At 48.0% G+C, this 22,832-nt stretch overlaps 1 protein-coding gene and 1 pseudogene across 1 annotated transcript; both read right to left on the reverse strand.

The window, feature by feature from the left end:
* Nucleotides 1-3,310: 3,310 nt before the first annotated feature.
* Farsa (phenylalanyl-tRNA synthetase subunit alpha) lies at nucleotides 3,311-15,066 on the reverse strand. The gene is made up of 13 exons (XM_038313238.1): nucleotides 14,888-15,066; nucleotides 11,887-12,024; nucleotides 11,703-11,801; nucleotides 11,490-11,608; nucleotides 8,737-8,829; nucleotides 8,523-8,651; nucleotides 8,334-8,449; nucleotides 5,317-5,401; nucleotides 5,129-5,228; nucleotides 4,859-5,027; nucleotides 4,690-4,767; nucleotides 4,425-4,539; nucleotides 3,311-3,713 (listed from the first exon to the last, which is right to left on the reverse strand). The coding sequence occupies exons 1-13, from the start codon at nucleotides 15,032-15,034 to the stop codon at nucleotides 3,575-3,577; spliced, it is 1,527 nt and encodes a 508-aa protein (XP_038169166.1). The 5' UTR covers nucleotides 15,035-15,066; the 3' UTR covers nucleotides 3,311-3,574.
* Nucleotides 15,067-20,717: 5,651 nt separating this feature from the next.
* On the reverse strand, nucleotides 20,718-21,305 carry LOC119802232 (annotated as a pseudogene).
* Between the last annotated feature and the right edge of the window lie 1,527 nt (nucleotides 21,306-22,832).

The raw sequence follows: 22,832 nt of genomic DNA on the forward strand, positions 1-22,832 counted from the left end.
ACGGCTAGTGATAACCTGCGACATTTATTTATTTATTTATTCATTTTTTTATGACGCATGGTTTCTCTGTGTGACCCTGGCTGTCCTGGAATTCACTTTGTAGACCAGGCTGGCCTCGATCTCAGAGATCCGCCTACCTCTACCTCCTGAGTCTTGGGATTAAAAGCGTGCACCACCACTCCAGGCTGTAATTTTTTTAAATAAATTTATTTTTATTTTATATGCATTGGTGCTTTGCCTGCATGTGTGTCTGTGTCAGATCGCCTGGACCTGGAGTTACAGACAACTGAGCTGCCATGTGGGTGGCGGGAATTGAACTCAGGTAAATTTTTATACATTTAACCTACTTGTGTGTGCACATGTGCTAACTCTGACTTCCCCACTGGGAGGAAATTCAGCCTGGAGGAGTCCACTACTTCCTTCCACTTTGTAGGTCACTGGGATGGAAGACTTTGCAAGTGCCTTTACCCACTCTGCCATCTGGAGGGATCTCTTTTGTCTTTAAATGTTTTTTAATATAGCTTTTGTGTCCAGACACATAAAATGTTTTGCCTGCACATATTTCTGTACATGTGTGCCTGGTGCCCAGAGGTCAGCAGAGGGATCCAGATTCCCTGGGGCTGGAATTGCAATTGTGAGCCACCACATGGGTGCTTGAATTGGGCTTACGTCCTCGAAAAAGCAACCAGTACCTTAGCCACTAAGCTATCTCTCCAACCTTTTTTTTTTTTTTTTTTTTGATGCCACATACCCAGCAGCTTGAGTGCTGGTGAGGAACAGAAGAATGGGATCAGGTAGAGTTCTCTAGAGCTATGGCTGTGGATTGGAACCTCGGTTCTTTATGTACAGCACAAGGGTTAGCTAGTTTTGGTAGGAGGTATCTGTGGGTGAGCAATCTTAGCCTGTACACATCTGGAGAGGAAGCCAAAGTTGCTAATCTTTACAGACATTAATTACCCATAAACAGTCATACTGAGGCTCTGGAGGATCTGCTATTCCTCTAGGGCCCGGCCCTTATAGGTAATGGCTTTGGAAATTTTCAATGGGTCAATCAGTCTTGGACTCCTCCATGCCCACATCAAAATACAAGTCAGAACTGTACTCACTCAGGGCTTCCTCTACCCCCTGAATTTTTCTTCTTTCTTTTTCTTTTTAGTTTTTTCAAGACAGAGTCTCACCGTGTAGTCCTGATTATCCTGGAACTCGTTCTGTAGACCAGGCTGGCTTCGAACTCACAGAGACACACCTGCTTCTGCCCTCTGTCTGAGTGCTGGGATTAAAGGCATGTGTCACTACTGTTCCTTACATTTTCAAATAAGGTATTGTGTAGCTCAGGCTGGCATGGAACTCAATATGCATCTAGGAATGCCTGTAACCCAGCTTTTGGGGGCTGAGGTAGGAGGATCTCCAATTTCAGGCCAATCTGAACAAAATGGGCTGACCCAGACTCAAGAAAAAACCCAATCTAAAACACTGAGGCTAGGAAGAGTTAACATGTCTGTGGTCCCTGCTATTTGGATAACTGAAGCAAAATTACTTAGGCCCAGGAGCCAGGGCCAGTCTGGGCAACACAGAAGCCCTGTCTCAAAAAAGGGAGCTAAACCTGAGGATATAGTTCAATTAGAACATTTGTCTATAACATACACACCCTGGGTTTGATCACCAACACAGCACACACAAATAGGTAATATATTAGAATGGATGCAAGTGAAGGCACCAGACCCCATTACAGATGGTTGTGAGCCACCATGTGGTTGCTGGGAATTGAACTCAGGACCTTTGGAAGAGCAGGCAATGGTCTTAACCTCTGAGCCATCTCTCCAGCCCCCACTAGGACATGTCTTGACATCTATATTCTGTGGAAAATGACTATGAATCTGGATTTTTACCAACTAGGCAATGGAAAAACTGGTACTCTATTTTTGGGAGTAGCCCTGGCTGTCCTGGAACCGGCTCTGTCTATCAGGCTGGTCTCAGAAAGCCACCTGCCTCTATATCCCAAGTGCTGGAATTAAAGACATATACTACCACCCGGCTAAAAAACTGGCACTCTCAAAACACATCCCTGTTAATTACTGCTATGATAAAAATCTAAAATAACACTGTTGTAAAACTTACAAGGATAAACATCTGGCAGATCCTAAAATTTATTGACAGGAGGCAATAAACTTAAGTGTTGTCAGGCCGTGGTGGTGCACACCTTCAATCCAGAGCTTGGGAGGCAGAAGCAGGCAAATTTAAGTTCGAGGCCAGCCTTGTTTACTGGGCTAATTTCAGGACAGCTGAGGCTACAAAAAGAAACCCTGTCTTGAAAAAAAGAAAGGAAGGAAGAAGAAAAGAAAGAAATCTAAGTGTTGTGACATGTGTCTATAATTTAGGTACTTGGGAGGCTGAGGCAGAAGAATCTTAAATTTGAGGCAAGCCTGGGCTATAGTGATAACATATATAGACCATGCTGGCATCAAACTCAGAAATCTGCCTGCCTCTGCCTCCTGACGGCTGGGATTAAAGTTGTGCACCACCACCACCACCCGGCCTAAAAAATTAAGATATATATGCAGACAAAAGGACCATAAACATAAAAAACAAACAGGCAGGCCCAGAAAAGCAGGTTAAAGTGCAGGTGCATGAAGCTTTATGCAACTCTTTCCTCAGAGTTCAACAGTCTAAGTATGTGGCCTAGGCTGGCCCCAAACTCATGATGCCCCTGCTTCAGCTGCTCCAGTGCTGGGAGACTTGACCGTTAGGGGGAAACTAAGAGCAGCTTCTCACCCCACAGCCTGCTCCTACCAAGCATGGGAATGCTGGCTTTAGGCCACCACCCACTAAAGTGTCCTTTCATCAAGAGGAGTTTCAGTCCTATTCAGTTAGACGAGGACTGGGCACCAGTCAGTGACTAGTAAAAACCAGGGGCGAGGGGCTGGCTCAGTAGTTAAGTGCTTGCTGTGTATGAGTTCAATCCACATAAAAAATAAGAGACGCGCATTTATAATCCCAGAGCTGGAGAGATGGAGGCAGGAAGGTCCCTGGAGCTTCCCTGTCACACAGGACATGGACAGTGTTCCTAAGGATGACACCCAAGGTTGTTTTCTACATGCACCTGAACAGACAGACACACATCCTTTAAAAATAAATGTTGAGTGGAGCCACAGACCTGCCTGGGCTGCCTGGGACCTTCTAGAATCCCGAACCATGGAGGATCCAAAACACTGACTCTCAAACCAACACACCAGGAACTGTCACCCAGTTTTCTCCCACCAAGCAAGGCAAGGCCCACAAGTCACCTAATGAAATGAACAACAACGAAGAATCCTAACAAAAGGCACCGCATGAGAGACAGTGCCTATTTTATTAGACAACAGCTGACCCGCAGGGCCCAAATCCACCCTTACAAGAACACTACACGCACCACCAAAGGCCAGCACAAGAAACCTGCTTCCTGCACTCAGGACCCTGCCCCTGGGTGCGCGAGGCAGAGGGAGTGAGCTAGCCTCACAGAGGCCTCATAAATATTAGCGAGGTCACCGCTGGGGGATGCACAGGGACTGGACAGAGCTCTCTGGGGCAGCCTATATCACGCAGCCTCCTGTGTCTGTGGAGACCTGGGCTCGATATCCAGGCGGCACACAGGGCTGTCGTATACCATCTGCAGGTTCACCTTGTGGCCCACCAGCTCTCGGATGTTATTGATGCCATACTTGATCATCGTTGGGCTGAGAAGGAACAGTTTAACACTGAGTCAGATTAGGCTATCTTTTGCTCCTCAGAGGCTCCCATCTTTCTCGGAAGAGAAAGTCTTCCCCATGGTGAAAAGGATGTACCATCAGCCCAGTCACTTCCAAGCTCATCTTACCTCCCACTCCCCACTCTGCTGGCACACCCCATGCCGAATCTAGATGCCGAGCCTTTGCACGAGCTATGCCTTCTGCCTGGTACACCCTGCGAGCAAACTTCACTGCTTTCTGGGCCTCCGTGAAGCCTTCTTGACCACCTAGTCTCCTCAGTCCTGCTTTATCCTCTCTATGGCACCTCCTGCCATCAACATGCTGGCCTTCTGAGTTTCCTTATCGGCCATGTTAGTTGCCCTTCCTTTTCCACTAGGACCCAGGTGGCATGGTATTGAGGAAATAAGCTGTGGTGTTCACAGCTCAGGGCCGGCACACAACTGGGCATTCCTATTAAAGAATTGTCAGAGGAGGGCTGGAGAGATGGCTCAGAGGGTATGAGCACTGGCTGCTCTTCCAGAGGTCCCGAGTTCAATTCCCAGCAACCACATGGTGGCTCACAGCCATCTGTAATGAGACCTGGTGCCTTCCTTGCCAGCAGTACATTGTATGCTTAATAAATAAATCTTTAAAAAAAATTATCAGCAGTAAGAACGAGTGAATGACAGGGTCAGCCCAAGCTCCAGCCTGGGCACTTACCGCTCCAGGGAGAGACCCCAAGCAATAACAGACACATTCTCGGGGAGCCCCATGGGCAGGAGCATCTCAGGGCGGAAGACCCCAGAGTTGCCAACTTCTACCCACTTCTTTAGACCTGTGGGGACAAAGGGGAGATCAGAGAATGCATGTGGGTGATAGTGCCCAGAGAACAGGAAGATAGGTTAGGAGCTTAGGAAAGAGGGTGACCCAGGTCAAATGTGAGGCCCCTCGGACCTCCCTCCACATTCACTTTCCCACCCCTGACCTTGGTGGTAGCTGAACACTTCCATGCTGGGCTCTGTGTAGGGGTTGTAGGCTGGTTTGAAGCGCAACTGGGTGATTCCTGTAGGGGTTGGCCAAGGCAGCTGATGACCCAAGAGGCACCCTCTCAGGGACCCCAAACACTTCCTGTCTCGAGTGGCTTGCCTGCTCACCCAGCTTGGTGAAGAACTCCTTCAGCACACCCATGAGGTGGCCCAGGGTCAGTCCATGGTCGGCTACTACACCCTCTATCTGGTGGAACTCAGCCAAGTGGGTGGCGTCCAGCGTCTCATTCCGGAACACACGATCAATGGAGAAGTACTTGGCTGGCGTGAAGGGTTTCTGGGGAGAAGGGGTGACAGCCAGATGAGGCCAGATCCTGGCACGGGTCAGAAGGTCTATAGGACAGTACAACGAGCCACCCTGCGCAGGCCACGTTGTACCTTCTGGGCTAGGCAGTAGAGAGCGCGGGCACTGGCTGCGGTGGTGTGAGTGCGAAGCAGGTTTTTCCGGGCCTCTTCTAGCTTCCAATTATACTTGTAGCTTTAAAAGACAAAGCAAGAGTCTGCCCTGCAGTCCTGGAACCCCAGCCTCCTGCCCCTCCTCAGCCCAAGTCCTGCTTCTGCCTCACCCCTGTGAGCCATAGCCACCCTGGGAGTGAGTCCGTTTCACCCGCTGAACATAGTCCATTGGGAGCTGCAGGGCCTCGGCGGGATCTAGGCAGGACAGAGACATGCAGTCAGTCAATGAGCTTCTCAGAAGCAACTGCACGTCAGTCGGGCGTGTCTCCACAGAAGCTCCGGTGCCCCAGCAGCCGGACGTACTTGGCACTCCTAAGTTGATGACAGCTTCATCCAGAACCTCTAGGTCCCCATGCTTTCCTCTTCACTGTGAAATAGCCCGAGTTTCCCTCTGGCTCTGTTACCTCTTGCTCTGGTCTCCTCCCATCCTACTTGGCCATGGCCTGCAGTTCCAGGGTCACCAACTGAGGTTTCAGCCTCAGAACCTTGCACTGGCTACAGCTTCGAGCTGGAGGGTTCACACCGTTCTCTCCCTTACTTCCTTGTCTTTGTTGAGGACTTTTTTAAAAACTGGGACCACTGCAGCTCTGGTGGGCCTGGAACTCCCTCTGTAGAGCAGGTTGGCCTTGAACTCAGAGATCCACCGTCTCTGTCTCCAGAATGCTGGGACTAAACGTGTGTGCTACCATCCCAGCCTTGCTTAGGACTGAAATGGCGCACAGCCTGCCTAGCCCTGCAGGCACACACTAGTATCTGCAGTGGTTTCTCACTTCCTGCCTCACCACACAGATTCCTCAGGACACCTAGTCAGGAAGTGGATCTCCCTGGGGACAGGGACTTCCGCCCTACTCAAGGCTGACTCAGCTGATCAGCAGCAATGTTGCCATTCAGGAGGGCCTTGTTCAAGAAATATGATCCCCCCCCATGCTTCCTAGAACCCAGGGTCTTCCTCAGGTTTGGCAAATACTCTAACACTAAGATATACTCCCCCCCAGAAGCAAATAAACAAGTTTCTCTCCTCTTTGGGATGTAGGATGTCCCCGCTCAGCATGCTGAGTGCCGGTGACAGGCAGAGCCACCACACCCAGCTCCCGCATGTGAATCCCCTGGGAACGTTCACACCACAGCTTTGGTGCTTGGATAAGTCTTTAGCATGTACCAGTTGTGTTGCCCTAAGCAAGTGATGTGCTTTCTGTGCCTCAGTTTCCTCAACTGTAAATGAGGGGCTAACAGTACCACTTCCTGCCGTTGGAAGGTTTACAACAATGGAATAGAAGATGAGTTTTGGGTACCACGAAAACAGCAAGATCACTGCTACTAAATTGGCGATGGTCACCTCCTAGGGGAGAAGATCACCACTGTGAGAAACCACTCATATAACGTTAAAAGGGCTCGCCTGTAATCAGTGACAGAGACTTCCAGCATCCAGGAGACCCTGGGTTCCATCCCTAGCAGCTGCAGCAGCAGCAGCAGCAGCATACACACAGGGAGACCCTGGGTTCCATCCCTAGCAGCTGCATACACACAGGGAGACCCTGGGTTCCATCCCTAGCAGCTGCAGCAGCAACAGCATACACGCAGAGGAAACAAGTAACTGGTAATGGTGGTCACGCTTACAATCCCATCATGCTGAAGGCAGAGGCAGAAGGACAGAGACTGAGATCAGTCATGGTTACATCGTGACTTACGGGCCAGCCTAGACTAGAGTAGGACCCTGTCTCAAAACAAAACAATCCACAATAGTAAGGCAAGATGGTCTTATCACTTAAGAAGCTGAGGCAGGAGCACTGACATGAGTTCAAAGCCAGCCTCGGCTATAGTGGAAGACAAACTGAGAAAAACAACAATAATCAAAAAGAAAGGAAGGGAGGAAGGAAAGGAGGGAGGGAGAGAGGAAGGGACCTAGGAAGGAGGGAGGGACCTAGGAAGAAGGGAGGGAGGGAAGGAGGGAGGGAGATTTCTAGAACTAAGGACAATATGCTTCTATTTAAAGGTTTATTTTTATTTTTTAATTATGTATATGCCTGTGTGTCTATGTCTAGGTTTATGCACGTGACATTGGGTGCCCGAGGAGCTCAGAAGGTATCAGACTGCTTGGGCTGGAGTTGGAGGTTGTTGTGAGCTTCCAACACAGATGCTGGGAACTAAAACTAGGGCCCTCTGCATAAGCAGCAAGTGCTCTTCACTGCTGAGCTTTTTCTCCAGCTCACATACATGCCTCAGTTTAGTGAATAGGATTCTGGCCCCAAACAAACCCCTGAGAATTCACATGGTGGTGAGAGACAGGAGGTGACAGGCAGAGACAAATAGAATCCAGGCTCTCGTATGTACTAACTACGTGGTAAATTGATGATCAACTGATGAGCCACACCCCAGCCCTTAAGTGGCATTAAAAATCTGGGACATGCTAGGCATGGTGGCACATGCCATTCGTCCAAACACTAGGAAGGCAGAAACAGGTGTATCTTTGTGAGTCTGAGGCCAGCCTGGTCTGCATAGAGAGTTCCAGACAGCCAGTGAAGTTCTGAATAAAATACCGCCATGGATTGTGGCATATACCTTTAAGCCCAGCCTTAGCAAGGCAGAGGCAGGGGAACTCCTGTGAGTTCCAGCCTAGCCTCGTCTACATGAGCTCCAGGCCAGCCAAGGCTACATAGTGAAACCCTCTCTTAAAAAACCAAAACACGGGGCTGGAGAGATGGCTCAGAGGTTAAGACCATTGCCTGCTCTTCCAAAGGTCCTGAGTTCAATTCCCAGCAACCACATGGTGGCTCACAGCCATCTGTAATGGGGTCTGGTGCCCTCTTCTGGTGTACAGGCATACACACAGACAGAATATTGTATACATAATAAATAAACAAATAAATAAATATTAAAAAAAACCCAAAACACAAAACCAACTCTGAGTGGATAGCACAGGTACAACACAGGCAACGGCCCCAAGGCAGGCAGCCGCCTGGCATATTCAGAAGGCAGAGACTAGGCACAATGGAGAGAAATTACTAGGGGATGGAACCGGCTGCCAGGGCCTTGCTGACCACAATAAGGTCAGATTTCATTTTAGGAAATGAGATACCTCTTCCCTAAAGCTTCCCCCAGACCCTGGCAAGGCTCCCAGGCCACCGACCTCTCAGGAAGAAGGTGTCATGTTGGTCCCGTGCTGGGTGCTGCTGAGGCTGGAAGAGGGCATCGAAGTTCCAGAAGGAGCTCTCAATGAAGTTGTCCGTAGGCATCTCAGTGAACCTGCAGGAGACAGGGACTGACTGTCCTGCCTGTGCCAGTAGCTGGCACACCCCACCCCAGGCCCTGTGCTCACCCCATCTCCAGGAAGATCTGTCGGAACTGGGAGCGGACCTTGAGCAAGGGGTGCAGGTGGCCACTGTCTGGGAGCACCCCTTGGGCAGAGAAGTTATAGGGTTTGAAAGGCCGGTCCCTCCAGGAGCCACTGTGGGTTACGTCAGGACACAAAGATATGAGAAGGACTGCCCAGCCCTTTCCACAGCCTCTACCCTAGGGTCTCCTTATCCTACCTGGAGATCATCTCTGGGCTCAGCTCTGTCTCCTGCTTGGACACACTTGTGCTGAAGGCCTTGCCCTTGCTCACCCAGTAGGTTTTCAGGATCCTGTGAACAGAGAAGGGACATTGCTGTCACTTTGAGAGCCTCCCCTCCATCTGCCACTGAATGTTAATCCCAGAACACTGAGTCACTCTGGCTTTAGGTTGTTAGTTCTTGTTTTAAAGGACTCCAAGTATCCCAGGCTGACCTGGAATTTGCTATACAGTCAAGAATGACCTTTACCGCCGGGCGGTGATGGCGCACGCCTTTAATCCCAGCACTCGGGAGGCAGAGGCAGGCAGATCTCTGAGCTCGAGGCCAGCCTGGTCTACAAGAGCTAGTTCCAGGACAGGCTCTAGAAACTACAGGGAAACCCTGTCTCGAAAAACCAAAAAAGAATGACCTTTACCTCCGGCTTCCATCTCCTATATTCTAGAACTGCAGGCCCACGACACACTGGGTTTATGTGGTGTTAAGGATCAACTAGGGCTTAGTGCACACTAATCAACCAAGCTACATCCCAGAGCCTGCTCTACTTACTTACGTCTTTGTTTATTCTAGAGAAGGTAATGTTACACAGTAAAGGCTGACATTAAAGGCGTTAGGCCTTGTATTCCAGAGTGTCCTTATTTGCTTAAAAAAAAAAAGAAAAGAAAAGAAAAGAAAAACCACAGGGTCACGATAGAGCACTGACTGACTTGGAACTCCTGAGTAGACCAGGCTGGTCTTAAACTCAGAGGTCCACCTGTCTCTCAGCTTCCTGTGCTGCGACTGAAGGCGTGACCATGTCCAGCTGCTTTTTTCTTTGTGGTGGTAGACATCAACCCTGGGGCCTTGGACCTGCCAGGCAATTATCCAACAACTGAGCTACATTACCAGTTTTGTTTTTAATTTATGTGTACTGTATGTCCGCATGTTTATGTGGATGTATGTTGTGTATGGGTGCCTGCTGAGGCCACAAGAAGGTATCACATCCTGGGGCTGTTCCTAGCACTGGTCCTGGAGCTGTGACAGGCAGTTGTGAGCTGCCCAACATGGGAACTAGAAATCTAAGCCTGGTCCCCTAGACAAGCAGCCAGTGCTGTTCATCCTGAGCAATCTCTCCAGTCCCTCCAGCTTTTTTAAAGTTTTTAAAATCATTACTATATTTGCTTATCTATGCACACACTGCAGTTTATGTGTGAAGATTAGAAGACAACGTCAAGAAATCAGTTCTTTCCTTCTACCAAGCGAGTCCCAGGGATGGAACTCAAGTTTGAATGTAATTGTCCTCCATAAACTCATAAGAAGTGGCATTATTAGGAGGTGTGGCTTTGTTGGAGGAAGTGTGTTACTGTTGGGGCAGGCTTTGAAGTTTTCTTTTGGTTTTTCAAGACAGGATTTCTTTATAGCTTTCGAGCCTGTCCTGAAACTCACTCTTGTAGACCAGGCTGGCCTCGAACTCACAGAGATCCGCCAGTCTCTGCCTCCCGAGTGCTGGGATTAAAGGCGTGCACACCACTGCCCGGCAGGCTTTTCTATGCTTAGGATACTGCCTAGTGTCTCAGTTGACTTCCTGCTGCCTGCAAGATGTAGAACTCTCAGCTACTACTCCAGCTACTGCCTGCACACTGCCATGCTCCCCGACTGTGATGATAATGGACTGAACCTCTGAAACTGTGAGCCACCCCAATGAAATGTTTTCTTAAAAAGAGATGCTGAGGTGATGATGTCTCTTCACAACAAAAGAAACCCTAAGATACCAGGCTTGTACTGGTGACAGTGTCTTTGCCTATTGAACTATTTTGCTGGCCCTCTTTTTTCCTCCTTGTTGATTAGGTGTTCTATGAAGCCCAGGCTGGCATAGAATGCCTAAACTTCCTTTGTCCTTTCTGCGGTGTCTAGGGTCTTGAAACTGTCATTTGAAATTTTCTCATGCAGCTACCACCTACCTAGTTGTGCATTTATTTGCTATATAAAAAACACTAAGATCTAATTTGTGCCAGGGTCCATTCAAGTAGTGATGCATACAGAGGGGCATGATGCTATTAGCAAAGTATTGAGAGTTTATTTTGGATCAGGATCTGTTACTTCACAACCCTTCGAGAAGGATTTATAAGTAAGGAAGCTGAGGCTGGGGAAGGCCAAGTGAGTTGGCCAAGTCATAAACTTTAGCTAGCGAAATACGGGGCCTAGACTTCCAGTGGGTAGCCCTGCAACCCTGGGCTCTAAGAGGGTCTACGAGGCAGGCTTCACTGTTGGGCCAGACCGGAACCCTCCTGTCTCCCTGCACAAGTGTGCAGCATCAAATCTGGCTTAGTGCGGCCGGCTTAAGTGACACACGAGCAGAAATTTAATTGGCTGGCTGCCCTGGAAGGTACATATTTCTAGGCAGCAGGTACAGCAAGAGCAAAGGCCCAAGGGCTGCCTGAGCCCAGTACACACTCAAAGCCCTGCAGAGGGCTAGGTCCATGCCTCTAACCCAGCACTAGGGAGGTAGAAACAGGTAGAAACCTCTGTAAGTTTGAGGTTAGCCTGAGCTACATAGTTAACATCAGGCTAGCGAGGGCTACACAGAAGGACCCTGTCTCAAAACCAAGGAACCAAAGAACTAAACGACAGTAACAAAACCCTGTAAAAACGGGGTCTGGTGACTGACAGCAGCAGCAACTGGATATGGGCTAGGCAGCCCCTCCATCCTCACAGTACCACACGAGCCAAAGGGCTTAGGCTTTGCAGTCGCTCACACTTCGGTCAGCAGCTTCCTCTTCCGGAGCTCATTCCTCTCCTTTTCAGCCAGCTTCTCGGCCTGGCCTGCCTGGACCAGCTGCAACCGCCTCTGGACCTCATCCTCTATACTGTCCACCTGCCAGAGGACAAAGGGAATGAGGGCTGGCGTCTTCCCCACCCGTCCTTCCGTCCGCCTCCAGCCTGCCTGGCCATCCGCACACAGGACTCACCACTCGGGACACCCGGGGCCCGTCAGCTGCGTTCTTGTCCACTCGGATCCACTTGTTGGACATGGCCTTGCTGAAGCCCACCTTGCCACTGGGGTGTCGCTAGGGAAGTGGGACTGTGATGAGTGCTGTAGACCAGGGCCACCTGCACCCCATGCCCTCCCTGGACCCCAGCCCTGGGCCCTACCATTAGCTCACTCTGCACCAGGCCCTCAAGAGGGATGCTTCTAAACACACGGGCCTCATGGCTGCCCTCCCGGGCAATCTCCTCACCCTCAGCAGTCAGCTCCCAGCACTTGGTGGAACGAAGCTCAGCCTCAATAACCTGCAAGGAAATGAGCGGCACATGTACATGCAGTCAAAACCACCACCACCTCTACAGCATTGAGCCAGAGACTGAGACACCCAGCAGTCAAGAGCACGTACTGCTCTTATACCTCTAACTCCTAGTTCCAGGGATCTGACTTCTCCAGCCTCCTGGAGCATGTTCACTCACACGCAAATAAAATAAATCAAGGCCACTTGTGATGGCCTTTAATTGCACTTTTAATTGCATCCATGCAAGTAGAGACATGCCGCTGATGTGAAGCCTTGGTTTCCTGGGGAGAATCCAGCCATTCAGCGGTGGTGGCTGTGACTGTCGTGCATGTTCACACCTCTGCTGCACTGGAGCAGCAGACAAGTCTCCAGTCGACTAGCTTCTCGGGCTCCTTAATTTCCTTCTGGAACTCGGACAATTCCACTGCCATCTTCCTCCTCCTGCCCCTGACCTGACTCCTACATCAAGTATGAACAGATGTTTTTTTCCCCCTTCTACTTCTTATGATTTTTTTCATTCATTCATTCATTCACTCATTCATTCACTCACTCATTTACAAGGCAGGTTTCACTATGTGGTCCTGGATAGCCTAGCCTAGAACTCACTCTATAGATCTAGTATCGAACTCACAGACATCTACCTGCCTCTGCTTAAGAATACTGAGGTTAGCCGGGCGGTGGTGGCGCACGCCTTTAATCCCAGCACTCGGGAGGCAGAGGCAGGCGGATCTCTGTGAGTTCGAGGCCAGCCTGGTCTACAAGAGCTAGTTCCAGGACAGGCTCTAAAAAAGCTGCAGAGAAACCCTGTCTCGAAAAACCAAAAAAAAAAAAAAAAAAAAAAAAAAAAAAAAATACTGAGGTTAAAGGCCTGAGCCACCCAACACCTTAACTTTCTTTTAAAAGTTATTAGTGTGTGTGTGTGGAGTCAGGCGACAGCTTTTAGTTCTTGCCTTATACTTTGTTGAGGGAAGGTCTGTCTGTCTGTCTCTCTCTCTCTCTCCCCGGGGGGGGGGGGGTGTTTTTTGAGACAGGGTTTCTTTGTGTACCCCTGATGTTTTGGAACTCGCTCTGTAAACCAGGCTGGCCTTGAACTCAGAGATTCACCTGCCTCTGCCTCAGGAGTGCTGGGGGGATTAAAGGTATGCACCACTACCTGGTGAAGGAGAGTCTCTTACTCTTTGCTGCGCTGCACACTCTAGGCTCGCTAGGCCAAGAGCTTCCTGCCAATTCTCCTGTCTCCGCCTTGCTTAACGAGGGGGTGGTGGGATTACAGGTGTGCAAGGACTGAACTCAGGCTGCCAGGCTAATACGGCAAGAGCCTTTACCCAACGAGCCGTATCCTTGGACCCTATACTGTAATCCTGATCTGACCCCAACACTGAGGACCCTGGAACTGTACTATGTACGAGTGACACCTAACTACACTGAACATCATCTGTCTAATGTACAAGACCTAAAAACGATGTCATTACCCTAAGATTATGGCGAGGACTACAGAACACAGCTGAGACCACAGAACTTGTGCTCAACAAATACACAGCCTAGAACTCAGCCTCATGTATCTTGCTTCCTGAGTGGTCCACAAGCCCTTCACTTCTGCACAGTCACGGGCTTCCTCCCTGCTCCTCTACCTTGCCCTGAACCTCAAGTCACCTGCCTCCCCACACGATACCATGCCCGTCAGCTTGGGGACCTGCCAGTCTCAGTCCTCAGCACCCCACCCCAGCCCTCACTTTTGCCTGGCAGTCCTTTCCAAAGATTATACAAATACAGTCTCGCTGGCCTCAACTCCACTATGCTTGTGAGGTAAAGACAGACAAATCAGGCTGTGCACCGTGGATAAAAGCCTGTAATCTCAGCTGTTTGAGAACCTCAGGCAAGAGGCCAGAATGATCTTGTTATGTGGTGAATTCAAGGCCAGCCTGGACAAATGACAGCCTGTTTCAAAGTATCCCAGCACTGAGAAGCAGAGGCAGGTAGATCTCTGTGAGTTCAAGGCCAGCCTGATCTACATAGTGGGTTATAGGATAGCCGGGGCGATGTAAAGAGACCCTGTCTGTAAAACAAAGCAAAAATAAAAACCCACAAAAAAAAAGTTAATAAGTAAACAGTGGATGTGAGAGGTGCTTCAGTGGTTAAGAGCAATAGCACCTGCAGAGGAACCAGGTTTAATTCCCAATACCTACATGGAAGCTCACAATCATTTGTAACTTGAGAGGAAATCCAACACCCTCTTCTGGCCTCCTCCTCAAGCAGGTACACATATATAAACATAAAACCAATAAACAATTCTTTAAAAAACCACAAACAACCAAACAAAAACAGCCACGCATTGAAGGGGTGAACCTTTAATCTCAGCCCTCTGTAATTGGAGGCCAGCCTGGTCCAGAGATCAATTTACAGCACAGCCCAGAGCTTAATCTCGATGGTACAGCTTTGCCTAACGCACAAGGAGGCCCTAATATGGAGCTGAATGGGGATGAGGGACCCTACAAGCCCATACAATTCTGCCGCGATGGTCATTGCGGCCTGTAATCCCGATACAGATGCCCTGCCATTGATGTCCTGAGTGTCGTCGTTTTCCTCCACCGGATCAGACTCCGGTATCACGAGGTCAACAGTCACAGCTGGTTCTCTGAGCCCCCACATCACTCAGGTCATCTGCACCTCCCCATCGGACTGCAACCCCTTTAGGGGCAGCGATCTTGCCCTGGACACCCTTACAAGCTCCTTGCTTTCGCCTTAATAGGCATGGTTCCAGACTTCCACCTGCTCAGCCCACGGCGCACCTATATGCAGTTTTCCCTAACCAGCCATAATGAGGCACAGATGTAAAAGCGAGGCGGGCCAGCGGCACGCGCCGAGCTCACCTCACCCAGAGCCTGCAGGCTCTTCACGGCGCCCACCACCACCTGGTGCTCCACGCCTAGCTGCGTAGCCAACTCCGCGCTGTCCAGGCCGCCATCAGCTGCCTCCAGCCGCCGCAGCAACAGCTCCAAGACCGGATTGTCTGCCATGGCTGCTCCCAGCGTGCTTAGTGCGTGCAAGCCGCCGGGAGGACCAAAGAACCGGAACCGGAATCACGAGAGCGCGTGAGTCGCCATTTTTAATGTGGCGCACAGTGCGACTTGGGGGCAGGCCGTCGCCATCTTAAGTGTGGCAATGGAACCTCAAATGAGCCTAAGGGATTCAGAATGTAATTCCCCAGCAGCCTTTAGTTAAATAGTGAGGTAAATTTGATGACTTGAAAGTCAAAAGTAGTTTCTCTTGATCATTTTCTGTTTGTTTTATAGCTTGAGAAAGGTCTTACCTAGCGGAGGCTAGCCTTGAACTCCTTATCTCCTCCCTACATCTCCCAAGCACTAGGGTTACAAAGAAACACTATAAGACCTGACTGAGAATGAGTCTAATGATTCACTCCCAACACCCAATAATTTTCATGCAGCCACTACCAGCAGGCTCAGATCACTGCCACACTCCTAGAATTCTCTCTGGCCCAGAGATAAAGCACTGGGTGGTGGACTTCACTCAGGGTTATTCTGCCGATGGTTTTGTTGTTTTCAGATGTATTTACTTTATTTATGTGTATTTTGCCTGTATATATGTCCGTGCACCACAAATGTGCATGGTGCCCTTAGACGGGAGAAGAGGTCACTTGGAACTGAAGTTATAGATGGTTGTAGATTCTTGGAATTGAACCATGATCCTCTTGAAGAGACTTAACAGCTGAGCCATCTTTCCAACTCCCAACTCTGCTGATGTTAACTACTCTATTAAAATGCCAAAAGAAGGGCTGGAGAGGTTAAGAACACTGGCTGCTTTTCCAGAGGTCCTGAGTTCAATTCCCAACAACCACATGGTGGCTCACAACCATCTATAATGAGATTTTTGTGTCCCCTTCTGGCCTGCAGGCAACATGCAGGCAGAACACATAATAAATAAGCCTTTTTTTAATGTCAAAGGAAATCTGGGCAGGGACCATACTTATTTAGGGAAGAGGGGTTCACCTAGGAACAGCCACAGATACAGGGTATGCTGACCTGCATGGAATACTTGAGGTTTTTAAGGCTCTCCCCCAAATTCATAATGTACTTGCTACCTAAATCTTCCACTTAACAGGAGGAAAAAATAAGGCAAAAATGACAACCAACAGGGAAAAATTATAAACCCTCCAGCTGCCACACTTCCCTGTGCTCTCAGGAGATCAAAATAATAATAATAATAATAATATCTAATTGATGCTTCTTTCAAACTATGGGTCTCATCCTGTGACTCAATGTGGGGTTTCCAAAAAAACTGCCAAAAGCAATAATAGGTTTCTGAGTATCCAGTGACCAAGTAACTCACAATCAAAGACAGTGACTCCAAGGTGTCTCAGGCGGTGCATGGCCAGGTTGAGCCATGCTACCACTGCAGCCTTGGTCCTTGCTTGTTTTTTTGTTTGTTTTGTTTGTATGTTTGTTTTTGGTTTTTGTGCTTTTTTGGCAGGGACCATGGCACTCAAGTGGAGATCAGAGGAGAACTTTTGGAATTCAATTAACTCCTTCCACCCTGAGGTATAACTTGGTTCCTTCCTCAAGGTCTCTTCTTTCTTTCTTTTGCTTTTGTTTTTCAAGACTGGGTTTTCACTGTGTAGGACTGGCTGCCCTGGAACTCACTCTGCAGACCAGGCTGGTCTCAAACTCACAGAGATCTACCTGCCTCTGTCTCTCAAGTTCTGAGATTAAAGGCAAGCACCACCACTGCCCAGCAAAAACAAAAAAAAATTAACATTTTTCTATTATTCTCCAGTGCATAGCAAATTAGCGTACCTTTGGTTACATTGTGTTAGAAGTCTCGATTTTAATCAAAATTGCTCTTTGGGGACTGGGTAGAAGGGTGAGAGAGTCAGAGGGCCCAGGTTCAATTCCCAGCGCTCACATGGTGGCTCACAACCATCTGTAACTCCCGTTTCTGGGAATCTGATGCTCTCAGAGGTCAGAAGATGAAAACAAAGACTGCACTTTTGTTTCCTGGCCACCAGACCTGAATAATCACACAAAACTATATTAATTCCAACACCGTTGACCAGTGGCCCAGGTGTATTCCTAGTTAGCTCTTACATCAAAATCAATCTAATTAGGTTGATGACAACAAGAAACTAGGTAAAATGGTAAATCTAATTAGGTTGATGACAACAAGAAACTAGGTGAAAGCCTCTGTGTAGCAGGCTTTCTTGAGCCACCAGTCCCCAAATCATGACGCAGGGACTTATTATTAGCGGTGAGAGCACGGCCTTGACTTAGGCCTGTTTTTACTAGCTCATAAATTAACCCATTTATATTGATCTACATGCTGTCATGTGACTCGTGACTTTTACTTCTCCTCCTGTATGTCCTGCTTCCTCTCCATCTCCTCAGGCATCCTCTCTATGCCTAGATTCATCATCTCTTCTTTTCTCTCTGCCTATCACTTTCTGCCTAGTTGTTGGCCATCCAGTTCTTTACTAAACCAGTCAGAAGGCACCTTGGCAATGACACATCTTCACAGTGTATAAAAAGTTTATCCCACAACACCTCTGTAGCAGGCTTTCTTGAAACACCAGCCTCCAAATCATGAAATGGAGACTTATTAATTATGAAAGCTCAGATTTATTTTATGCTTGTTTTGTTATTCTTATAACTCTTTTTAACCCGTTTCTCTTCAGCTATGTTTTGCCTTGGGGCTTTTTATCTTTCATTCTGTATGTCGTACTTTCCTGCTTTGTCCATGGCGGCTGCCTGGCTAGGCTGCTCCAGACATCTTCCTCTCTTTCTCCCTCATTGTCCTCCAGCCTAGATTCCTCCTCCTACTCGTTCTCTTTGCCCGCCAGCCCTGCCTATCCTTCCTCTGTCTAGCTATTGACTATTATTAGCTAATGGTATAATATTAGGTATTCAACTTTTTATTAGATCAATCAGGTGCCTTAGGCAGGCCAGGTGAAACAGCAGCACATCTTTGCCTAGCTAAACAAATGCAGCATAAACAAAATAACACATATTTACAAAGTTAAACAAATATTCTATGCCACACTTCCCCCTTTTTGTCTAAATAAAAAGGAGAGGTTTTAACTTTAACATAGTAAACAGGGAGTACAGAGTAAGTCACTTCCAAAACTACAGAAATGACAGAGACATCTGCTGTTTGGACAGCCACACCCAAAGTTCTTCTACAACGTTGGGGCATCTGTCTTCAGCCTACAGGTCTAGAATATCCAGCAGACTTTTCTATGAAGCAGGAATTTTGAAAGACTGTTCTACCTTGCCTTTACAAAGTTTGGCAGTTGCTTTCCTTTGTATCCTGCTTGTCCAGTTTGAACAGTATACTGTCAGCAGTTGAGGCAAGGGCAGTTTCTTGCCCAAACAGCTAGCTTTGCCACATTGAAAGCAAACTCCATATAGAGGTTCTTCAATGCCTATCATTCTTTTGTGAAGTAGATTGGTGCTGCCAGGAACTCACATGTTTCACTGTTATGAAAAGCCTTAGGTTATTAAATATACTAAATGCCATATTCTATAGGTCTCTGAAGTATTTGAAGATCATCTATCTAAAGCATATGTCTAGTCTTGAAAATATAACCTAACTACAAGTTTGATTATTAAATATGACTAACTACTAACCTGTATTTCTTAATTATACAGTATATTTTTAAATGAGCTGCATAAGCACAATATCCCAGACAAGAGTAGAAATATACATACAGTATAACAGAAATAACTTTAAATTTGTATCAATGTAGGCAGATTATATACCAAAACCCAAACCAATGAAAATATTTGAGGATAACAGTTGTCTTTTTATCCTGTATTTTTATATCCCCTCTAAACTATGACAAACATCCCTAACCCACCAAATGACCAAAAACTACCCACCCCACCTCTTGAGAATGTACACATTTTGCTCTCTAGACTGCTTCCTTTGTCTGGAGGTGACAGCATCTCTAGGGGACCCTGAGAAAATTGAAATAATGGGGCTAGAGAGATGGCTCAGTGGTTAAGAGCATTGCCTGCTCTTCCAAAGTTCCTGAGTTCAATTCCCGGCAACCACATGGTGGCTCACAACCATCTGTAATGAGGTCTGGTGCCCTCTTCTGGCCTGCAGACATACACACAGGCAGAATATTGTATACATAATAAATAAATAAATATTAAAGAAAAGAAAATTGAAATAATGGTCATGTCTGGGGAAAACTATTGTAACATTTGTTGTCCAGTTTCAGAGCTGTTCCCATGCAGAGGGATCAGCATATATGTCCTCTCTCTTGTAGCTCTCCTTGGTTGATTTCTTTCTGTCTGTAATTGGGATCTTCAGGAGGTCTTCCCTGATCAAGCCTAATCTCTACTAACTTTGTTTTCTGTGGAAACAAAAGCATAACCTCTCTCCCAACACGATACATTTTCTGAATTCCATTTTAAAGACATCCCTCATGCATGTAGGCTGGTTTGTTTCAGCAGTCTCTTTTACAATCCAGTGTCTTTCAGCAGCTCTCATTTGCTCATCAGCATTCAAAAAATCCAAAGTCAACACAACACCACACACGGTCCAGACTCCCTGTGTGCTTCCCATCTTTGCATGGCGTATTTGTTTGGATTACTTTACTCTCTCTTTAAAGACTATTATTTTAAACTATTTTTTCCTATGACTGGCTATGCCCATTTTCTTTTCTTTCTTAAGCCTATGCACATGTTTAAACACACTAACCTTTTTAGAGTTTTTTTTTCCAATCTGGACCTGTCTTTACTGTGTGTCTCTAGACTTTTCTGTCCACATGAGCCAAACCTTAAACTGCTAAGAAGCAGGTAGGCCCTCCACTGGGCTCTGGCAGCTGGCTCCACCCACTCCTCCTGTCCATACATTTAAGCATTTAACTGCAAAGATCTCTCTCTCTCTTATTTCATTTATTTATTTATTTATTTAGCCTCGTAAATTCCTTTACTGTTAATCTGTCCTCTACTTCCACCACCACCCCAAATCATGTAGAGTCCATATTTCATTTCCTAACCCTTTCCCCCCAAAGGTGCTACCTCTTACCCAGGCAACTGAAGGGCAGGGCAAGACTTCAGACTGGCATGAGAGGGTAGGATAAAGAGAAGATGCACTACTCTAGGCTGAGTGTTGTTTCTCCAGATCTGGTCCCTGGGTATGGCAGAGTCGAAGGCATGATTGGCCAGACCTGTCGTGTCTAGCAGAGGCAAAACCCTTTCTGGAGTAGCCCAATTAAGTTGTGGGTTTTCAGCAAGGGTGTGCCTGGTGTTTTTTAGGTTTTTTGTTTGTTTTTTTTCGAGACAGGGTTTCCCTGTAGTTTCTAGAGCCTGTCCTGGAACTAGCTCTTGTAGACCAGGCTGGCCTCGAACTCAGAGATCCGCTTGCCTCTGCCTCCTGAGTGCTGGGATTAAAGGCGTGTGCCACCACCGCCCTGCTATGTGCCTGGTGTTTTAAAGCTATTGCTGTGGACATGATCCTAGTTCTGGTCTTCATCAAGATGGTACCCAGGGGTAGAAGGGAGAAGCTGCCCTTGCCTGCCTTGAACTATTATAGTTGTACCAGGAGAGCAGCCAGCCGGGGGCAGGAGCAGCCAGGTCCCAAGGGTGACTGGCTCACACATCATAGATGCTCTTGTTGGGTGGTTCTCCCTGGAAGAGGGAATCTAGATCACAGAGCAGGTCCGGGGACCCTGGGGATTCAGTACCTACACTCCAGTAGGCTGGACTGGTTGAAGACGGGCACTGGGGACAAGAGGTGGGAGGTAGTGTGGCCAAGGGCACCACTACATTGGATGCTGAAACCGTACCTGGATGGCGGTGGGAGACTGGGCGGCTGGTAAGGCCGGCCATGGAGCACGTAGGGGCTCAGGTTCTAGACGAAAGCTCTGTGTTGTGTGCCCCAGGTTGCCATCGCACAGGGCAGTGTTCTGAAGGTGCAGCGCCTCTGCCGGGATCAGGCTCACACCCACCGCCCAGAAGTTGCCCTTGGCCTGGGGCTTTGCAGGGTCCTTGGGCACCTTAGGAAGCACCAGTTAGAGGAAAGGTTGTAGCAGAAGAAGTCCTGCCAGCCTTTGTAGTCGTCCCTGAAGAAGAGGAACATTGCCTGGACCTGACGGATGATCTATCTGGGCCAGCTTCAGCCTGCAGAAAGGTGCTGCCTGAATTACCAGGGTGATCATGGCCAAGTAGGTGTGGGGGGCTTGTCATGACGCAGGTATCTCTTCTTCCTCCTCTTGGGGGGAGACTCTGCCTTTGAAGGTCTCAGATGAGAAGTGTTGCAAGACATCACTGGCAAGGAAGGCAGCCCTGTGCTCAAAGGTCTCTCTTTGTAGCCCTGACTGTCCTGGAACTCACTATGTAGGCCAGGGTGGCCTGGAACTCACAGTGACATGCCTGCCTCTGCCTCCTGAGCTGGGAATAAAGGCGTGTGTCATAATCACTCGACTGGTAACAGTAATTTAAGTGTGGACCATGCCTCGGACTTTTTTTGCTAGTGTAGGAACGGAACCCAGGACCTCATGCTTTCTAGGCAAGGGCTCCATCACTGTAGTACATCCCCAGTTCTGAGCCACGCTCATACGCGATGTTCATCAACACTGTTTGAGCCTTATACATATCAGTTCTAATATTCCCCAATTCCAACCGTCTAGCGAAGTCCTACATTCAGGACTCATCAGTTTAGGCCCCTCTCTCCTCAGTTCAAAATAACTTCTGTTTTCCCCTAAGACTTATGCCAATTTCTTTTCTTTTGTGACAGGGTCTCACTATGTAACGTTGGCTTACCTAGCTCTCACTGTGTAGACCACCAGGCTGGCCCAGAACTCTCAGAGGTCCACTAGAGTCACTGGCACCCCAGTGCTGGGACTGAAGGTCTGCTGCCATACCTGGCTTTTCTTAATTAAAAAAAAATGTTAGTATAGTTTCTGTGTACCAGAGCACATGTGTTGAGGTCACAGGACAACTTTAAGGACTCTGTTCTCGCCTTCTACCATACCTGACGCAGGCTCTCTCTTGTTCATTTTTAAAAAAATTCTTTCTTTATTTTGTATATGTTATTCTGCCTGCATGTATGCCTGCAGGACAGAAGAAGGGACCAGATCTCATTACGGATGGTTGTGAGCCACCATGTGGATGCTGGGAATTGAACTCAGGACCTCTGAGAGAGCAGCCAGTGCTCTTAAACTCTGAACCATCTCTCCGGCCCAGTCTCTCTTATTCTTTTTTACTGCTGGTGGTTCTTCTGTCTCTACCTCCCATCCTACTGTAGTAGAGCTGGGTTTACAGATGTGCATTGCCACATTTGACTTTTTAAGAACTTTAATTTCACTTTATTCGTAGAGGTTCTTTGCCTGCATGTGTGTCTCCTGCATGTATGTCTCTGTACCATTTGCATGCTTGGTGCCTACAGTAGAGGGCTTCAAATCCCCTGGAGTTGGAGATACGGATGGCTGTGATCCTTCGTGTTGGTTCTGGGGATGGAACTGGGCTCGTTTGGAAGAGCAGCCAGTGCTCTTAACCACTAAGTCATCTCTCAAGCCCCTATATCCAGTTTCTGATGTGGTTTCTGGGATTGAACGTGGGTTCTTAAGCTTTCCTGGTTAGCACTACGCCATATCCCTGGTTCTTCTTTTACTTCTTTTAAAGTATTTTCTTGTTTATTTCACTATGTAAGCCTGGCTCACGACCTTAAACTCATAGAGATCTACCTGCCTCTGTCTCCTGAAATATGTTTTTCCCATGTGTGTGTGTGTGGATGTCTACAGAGGCCAGCGGCCTTGGAGCCACTGGAGCCGAGGCTGTGCACCATCTGACA

The sequence above is a fragment of the Arvicola amphibius genome, chromosome 15, assembly GCF_903992535.2.
Source record: "Arvicola amphibius chromosome 15, mArvAmp1.2, whole genome shotgun sequence".
Classification (NCBI taxonomy): Eukaryota; Metazoa; Chordata; class Mammalia; order Rodentia; family Cricetidae; genus Arvicola; species Arvicola amphibius.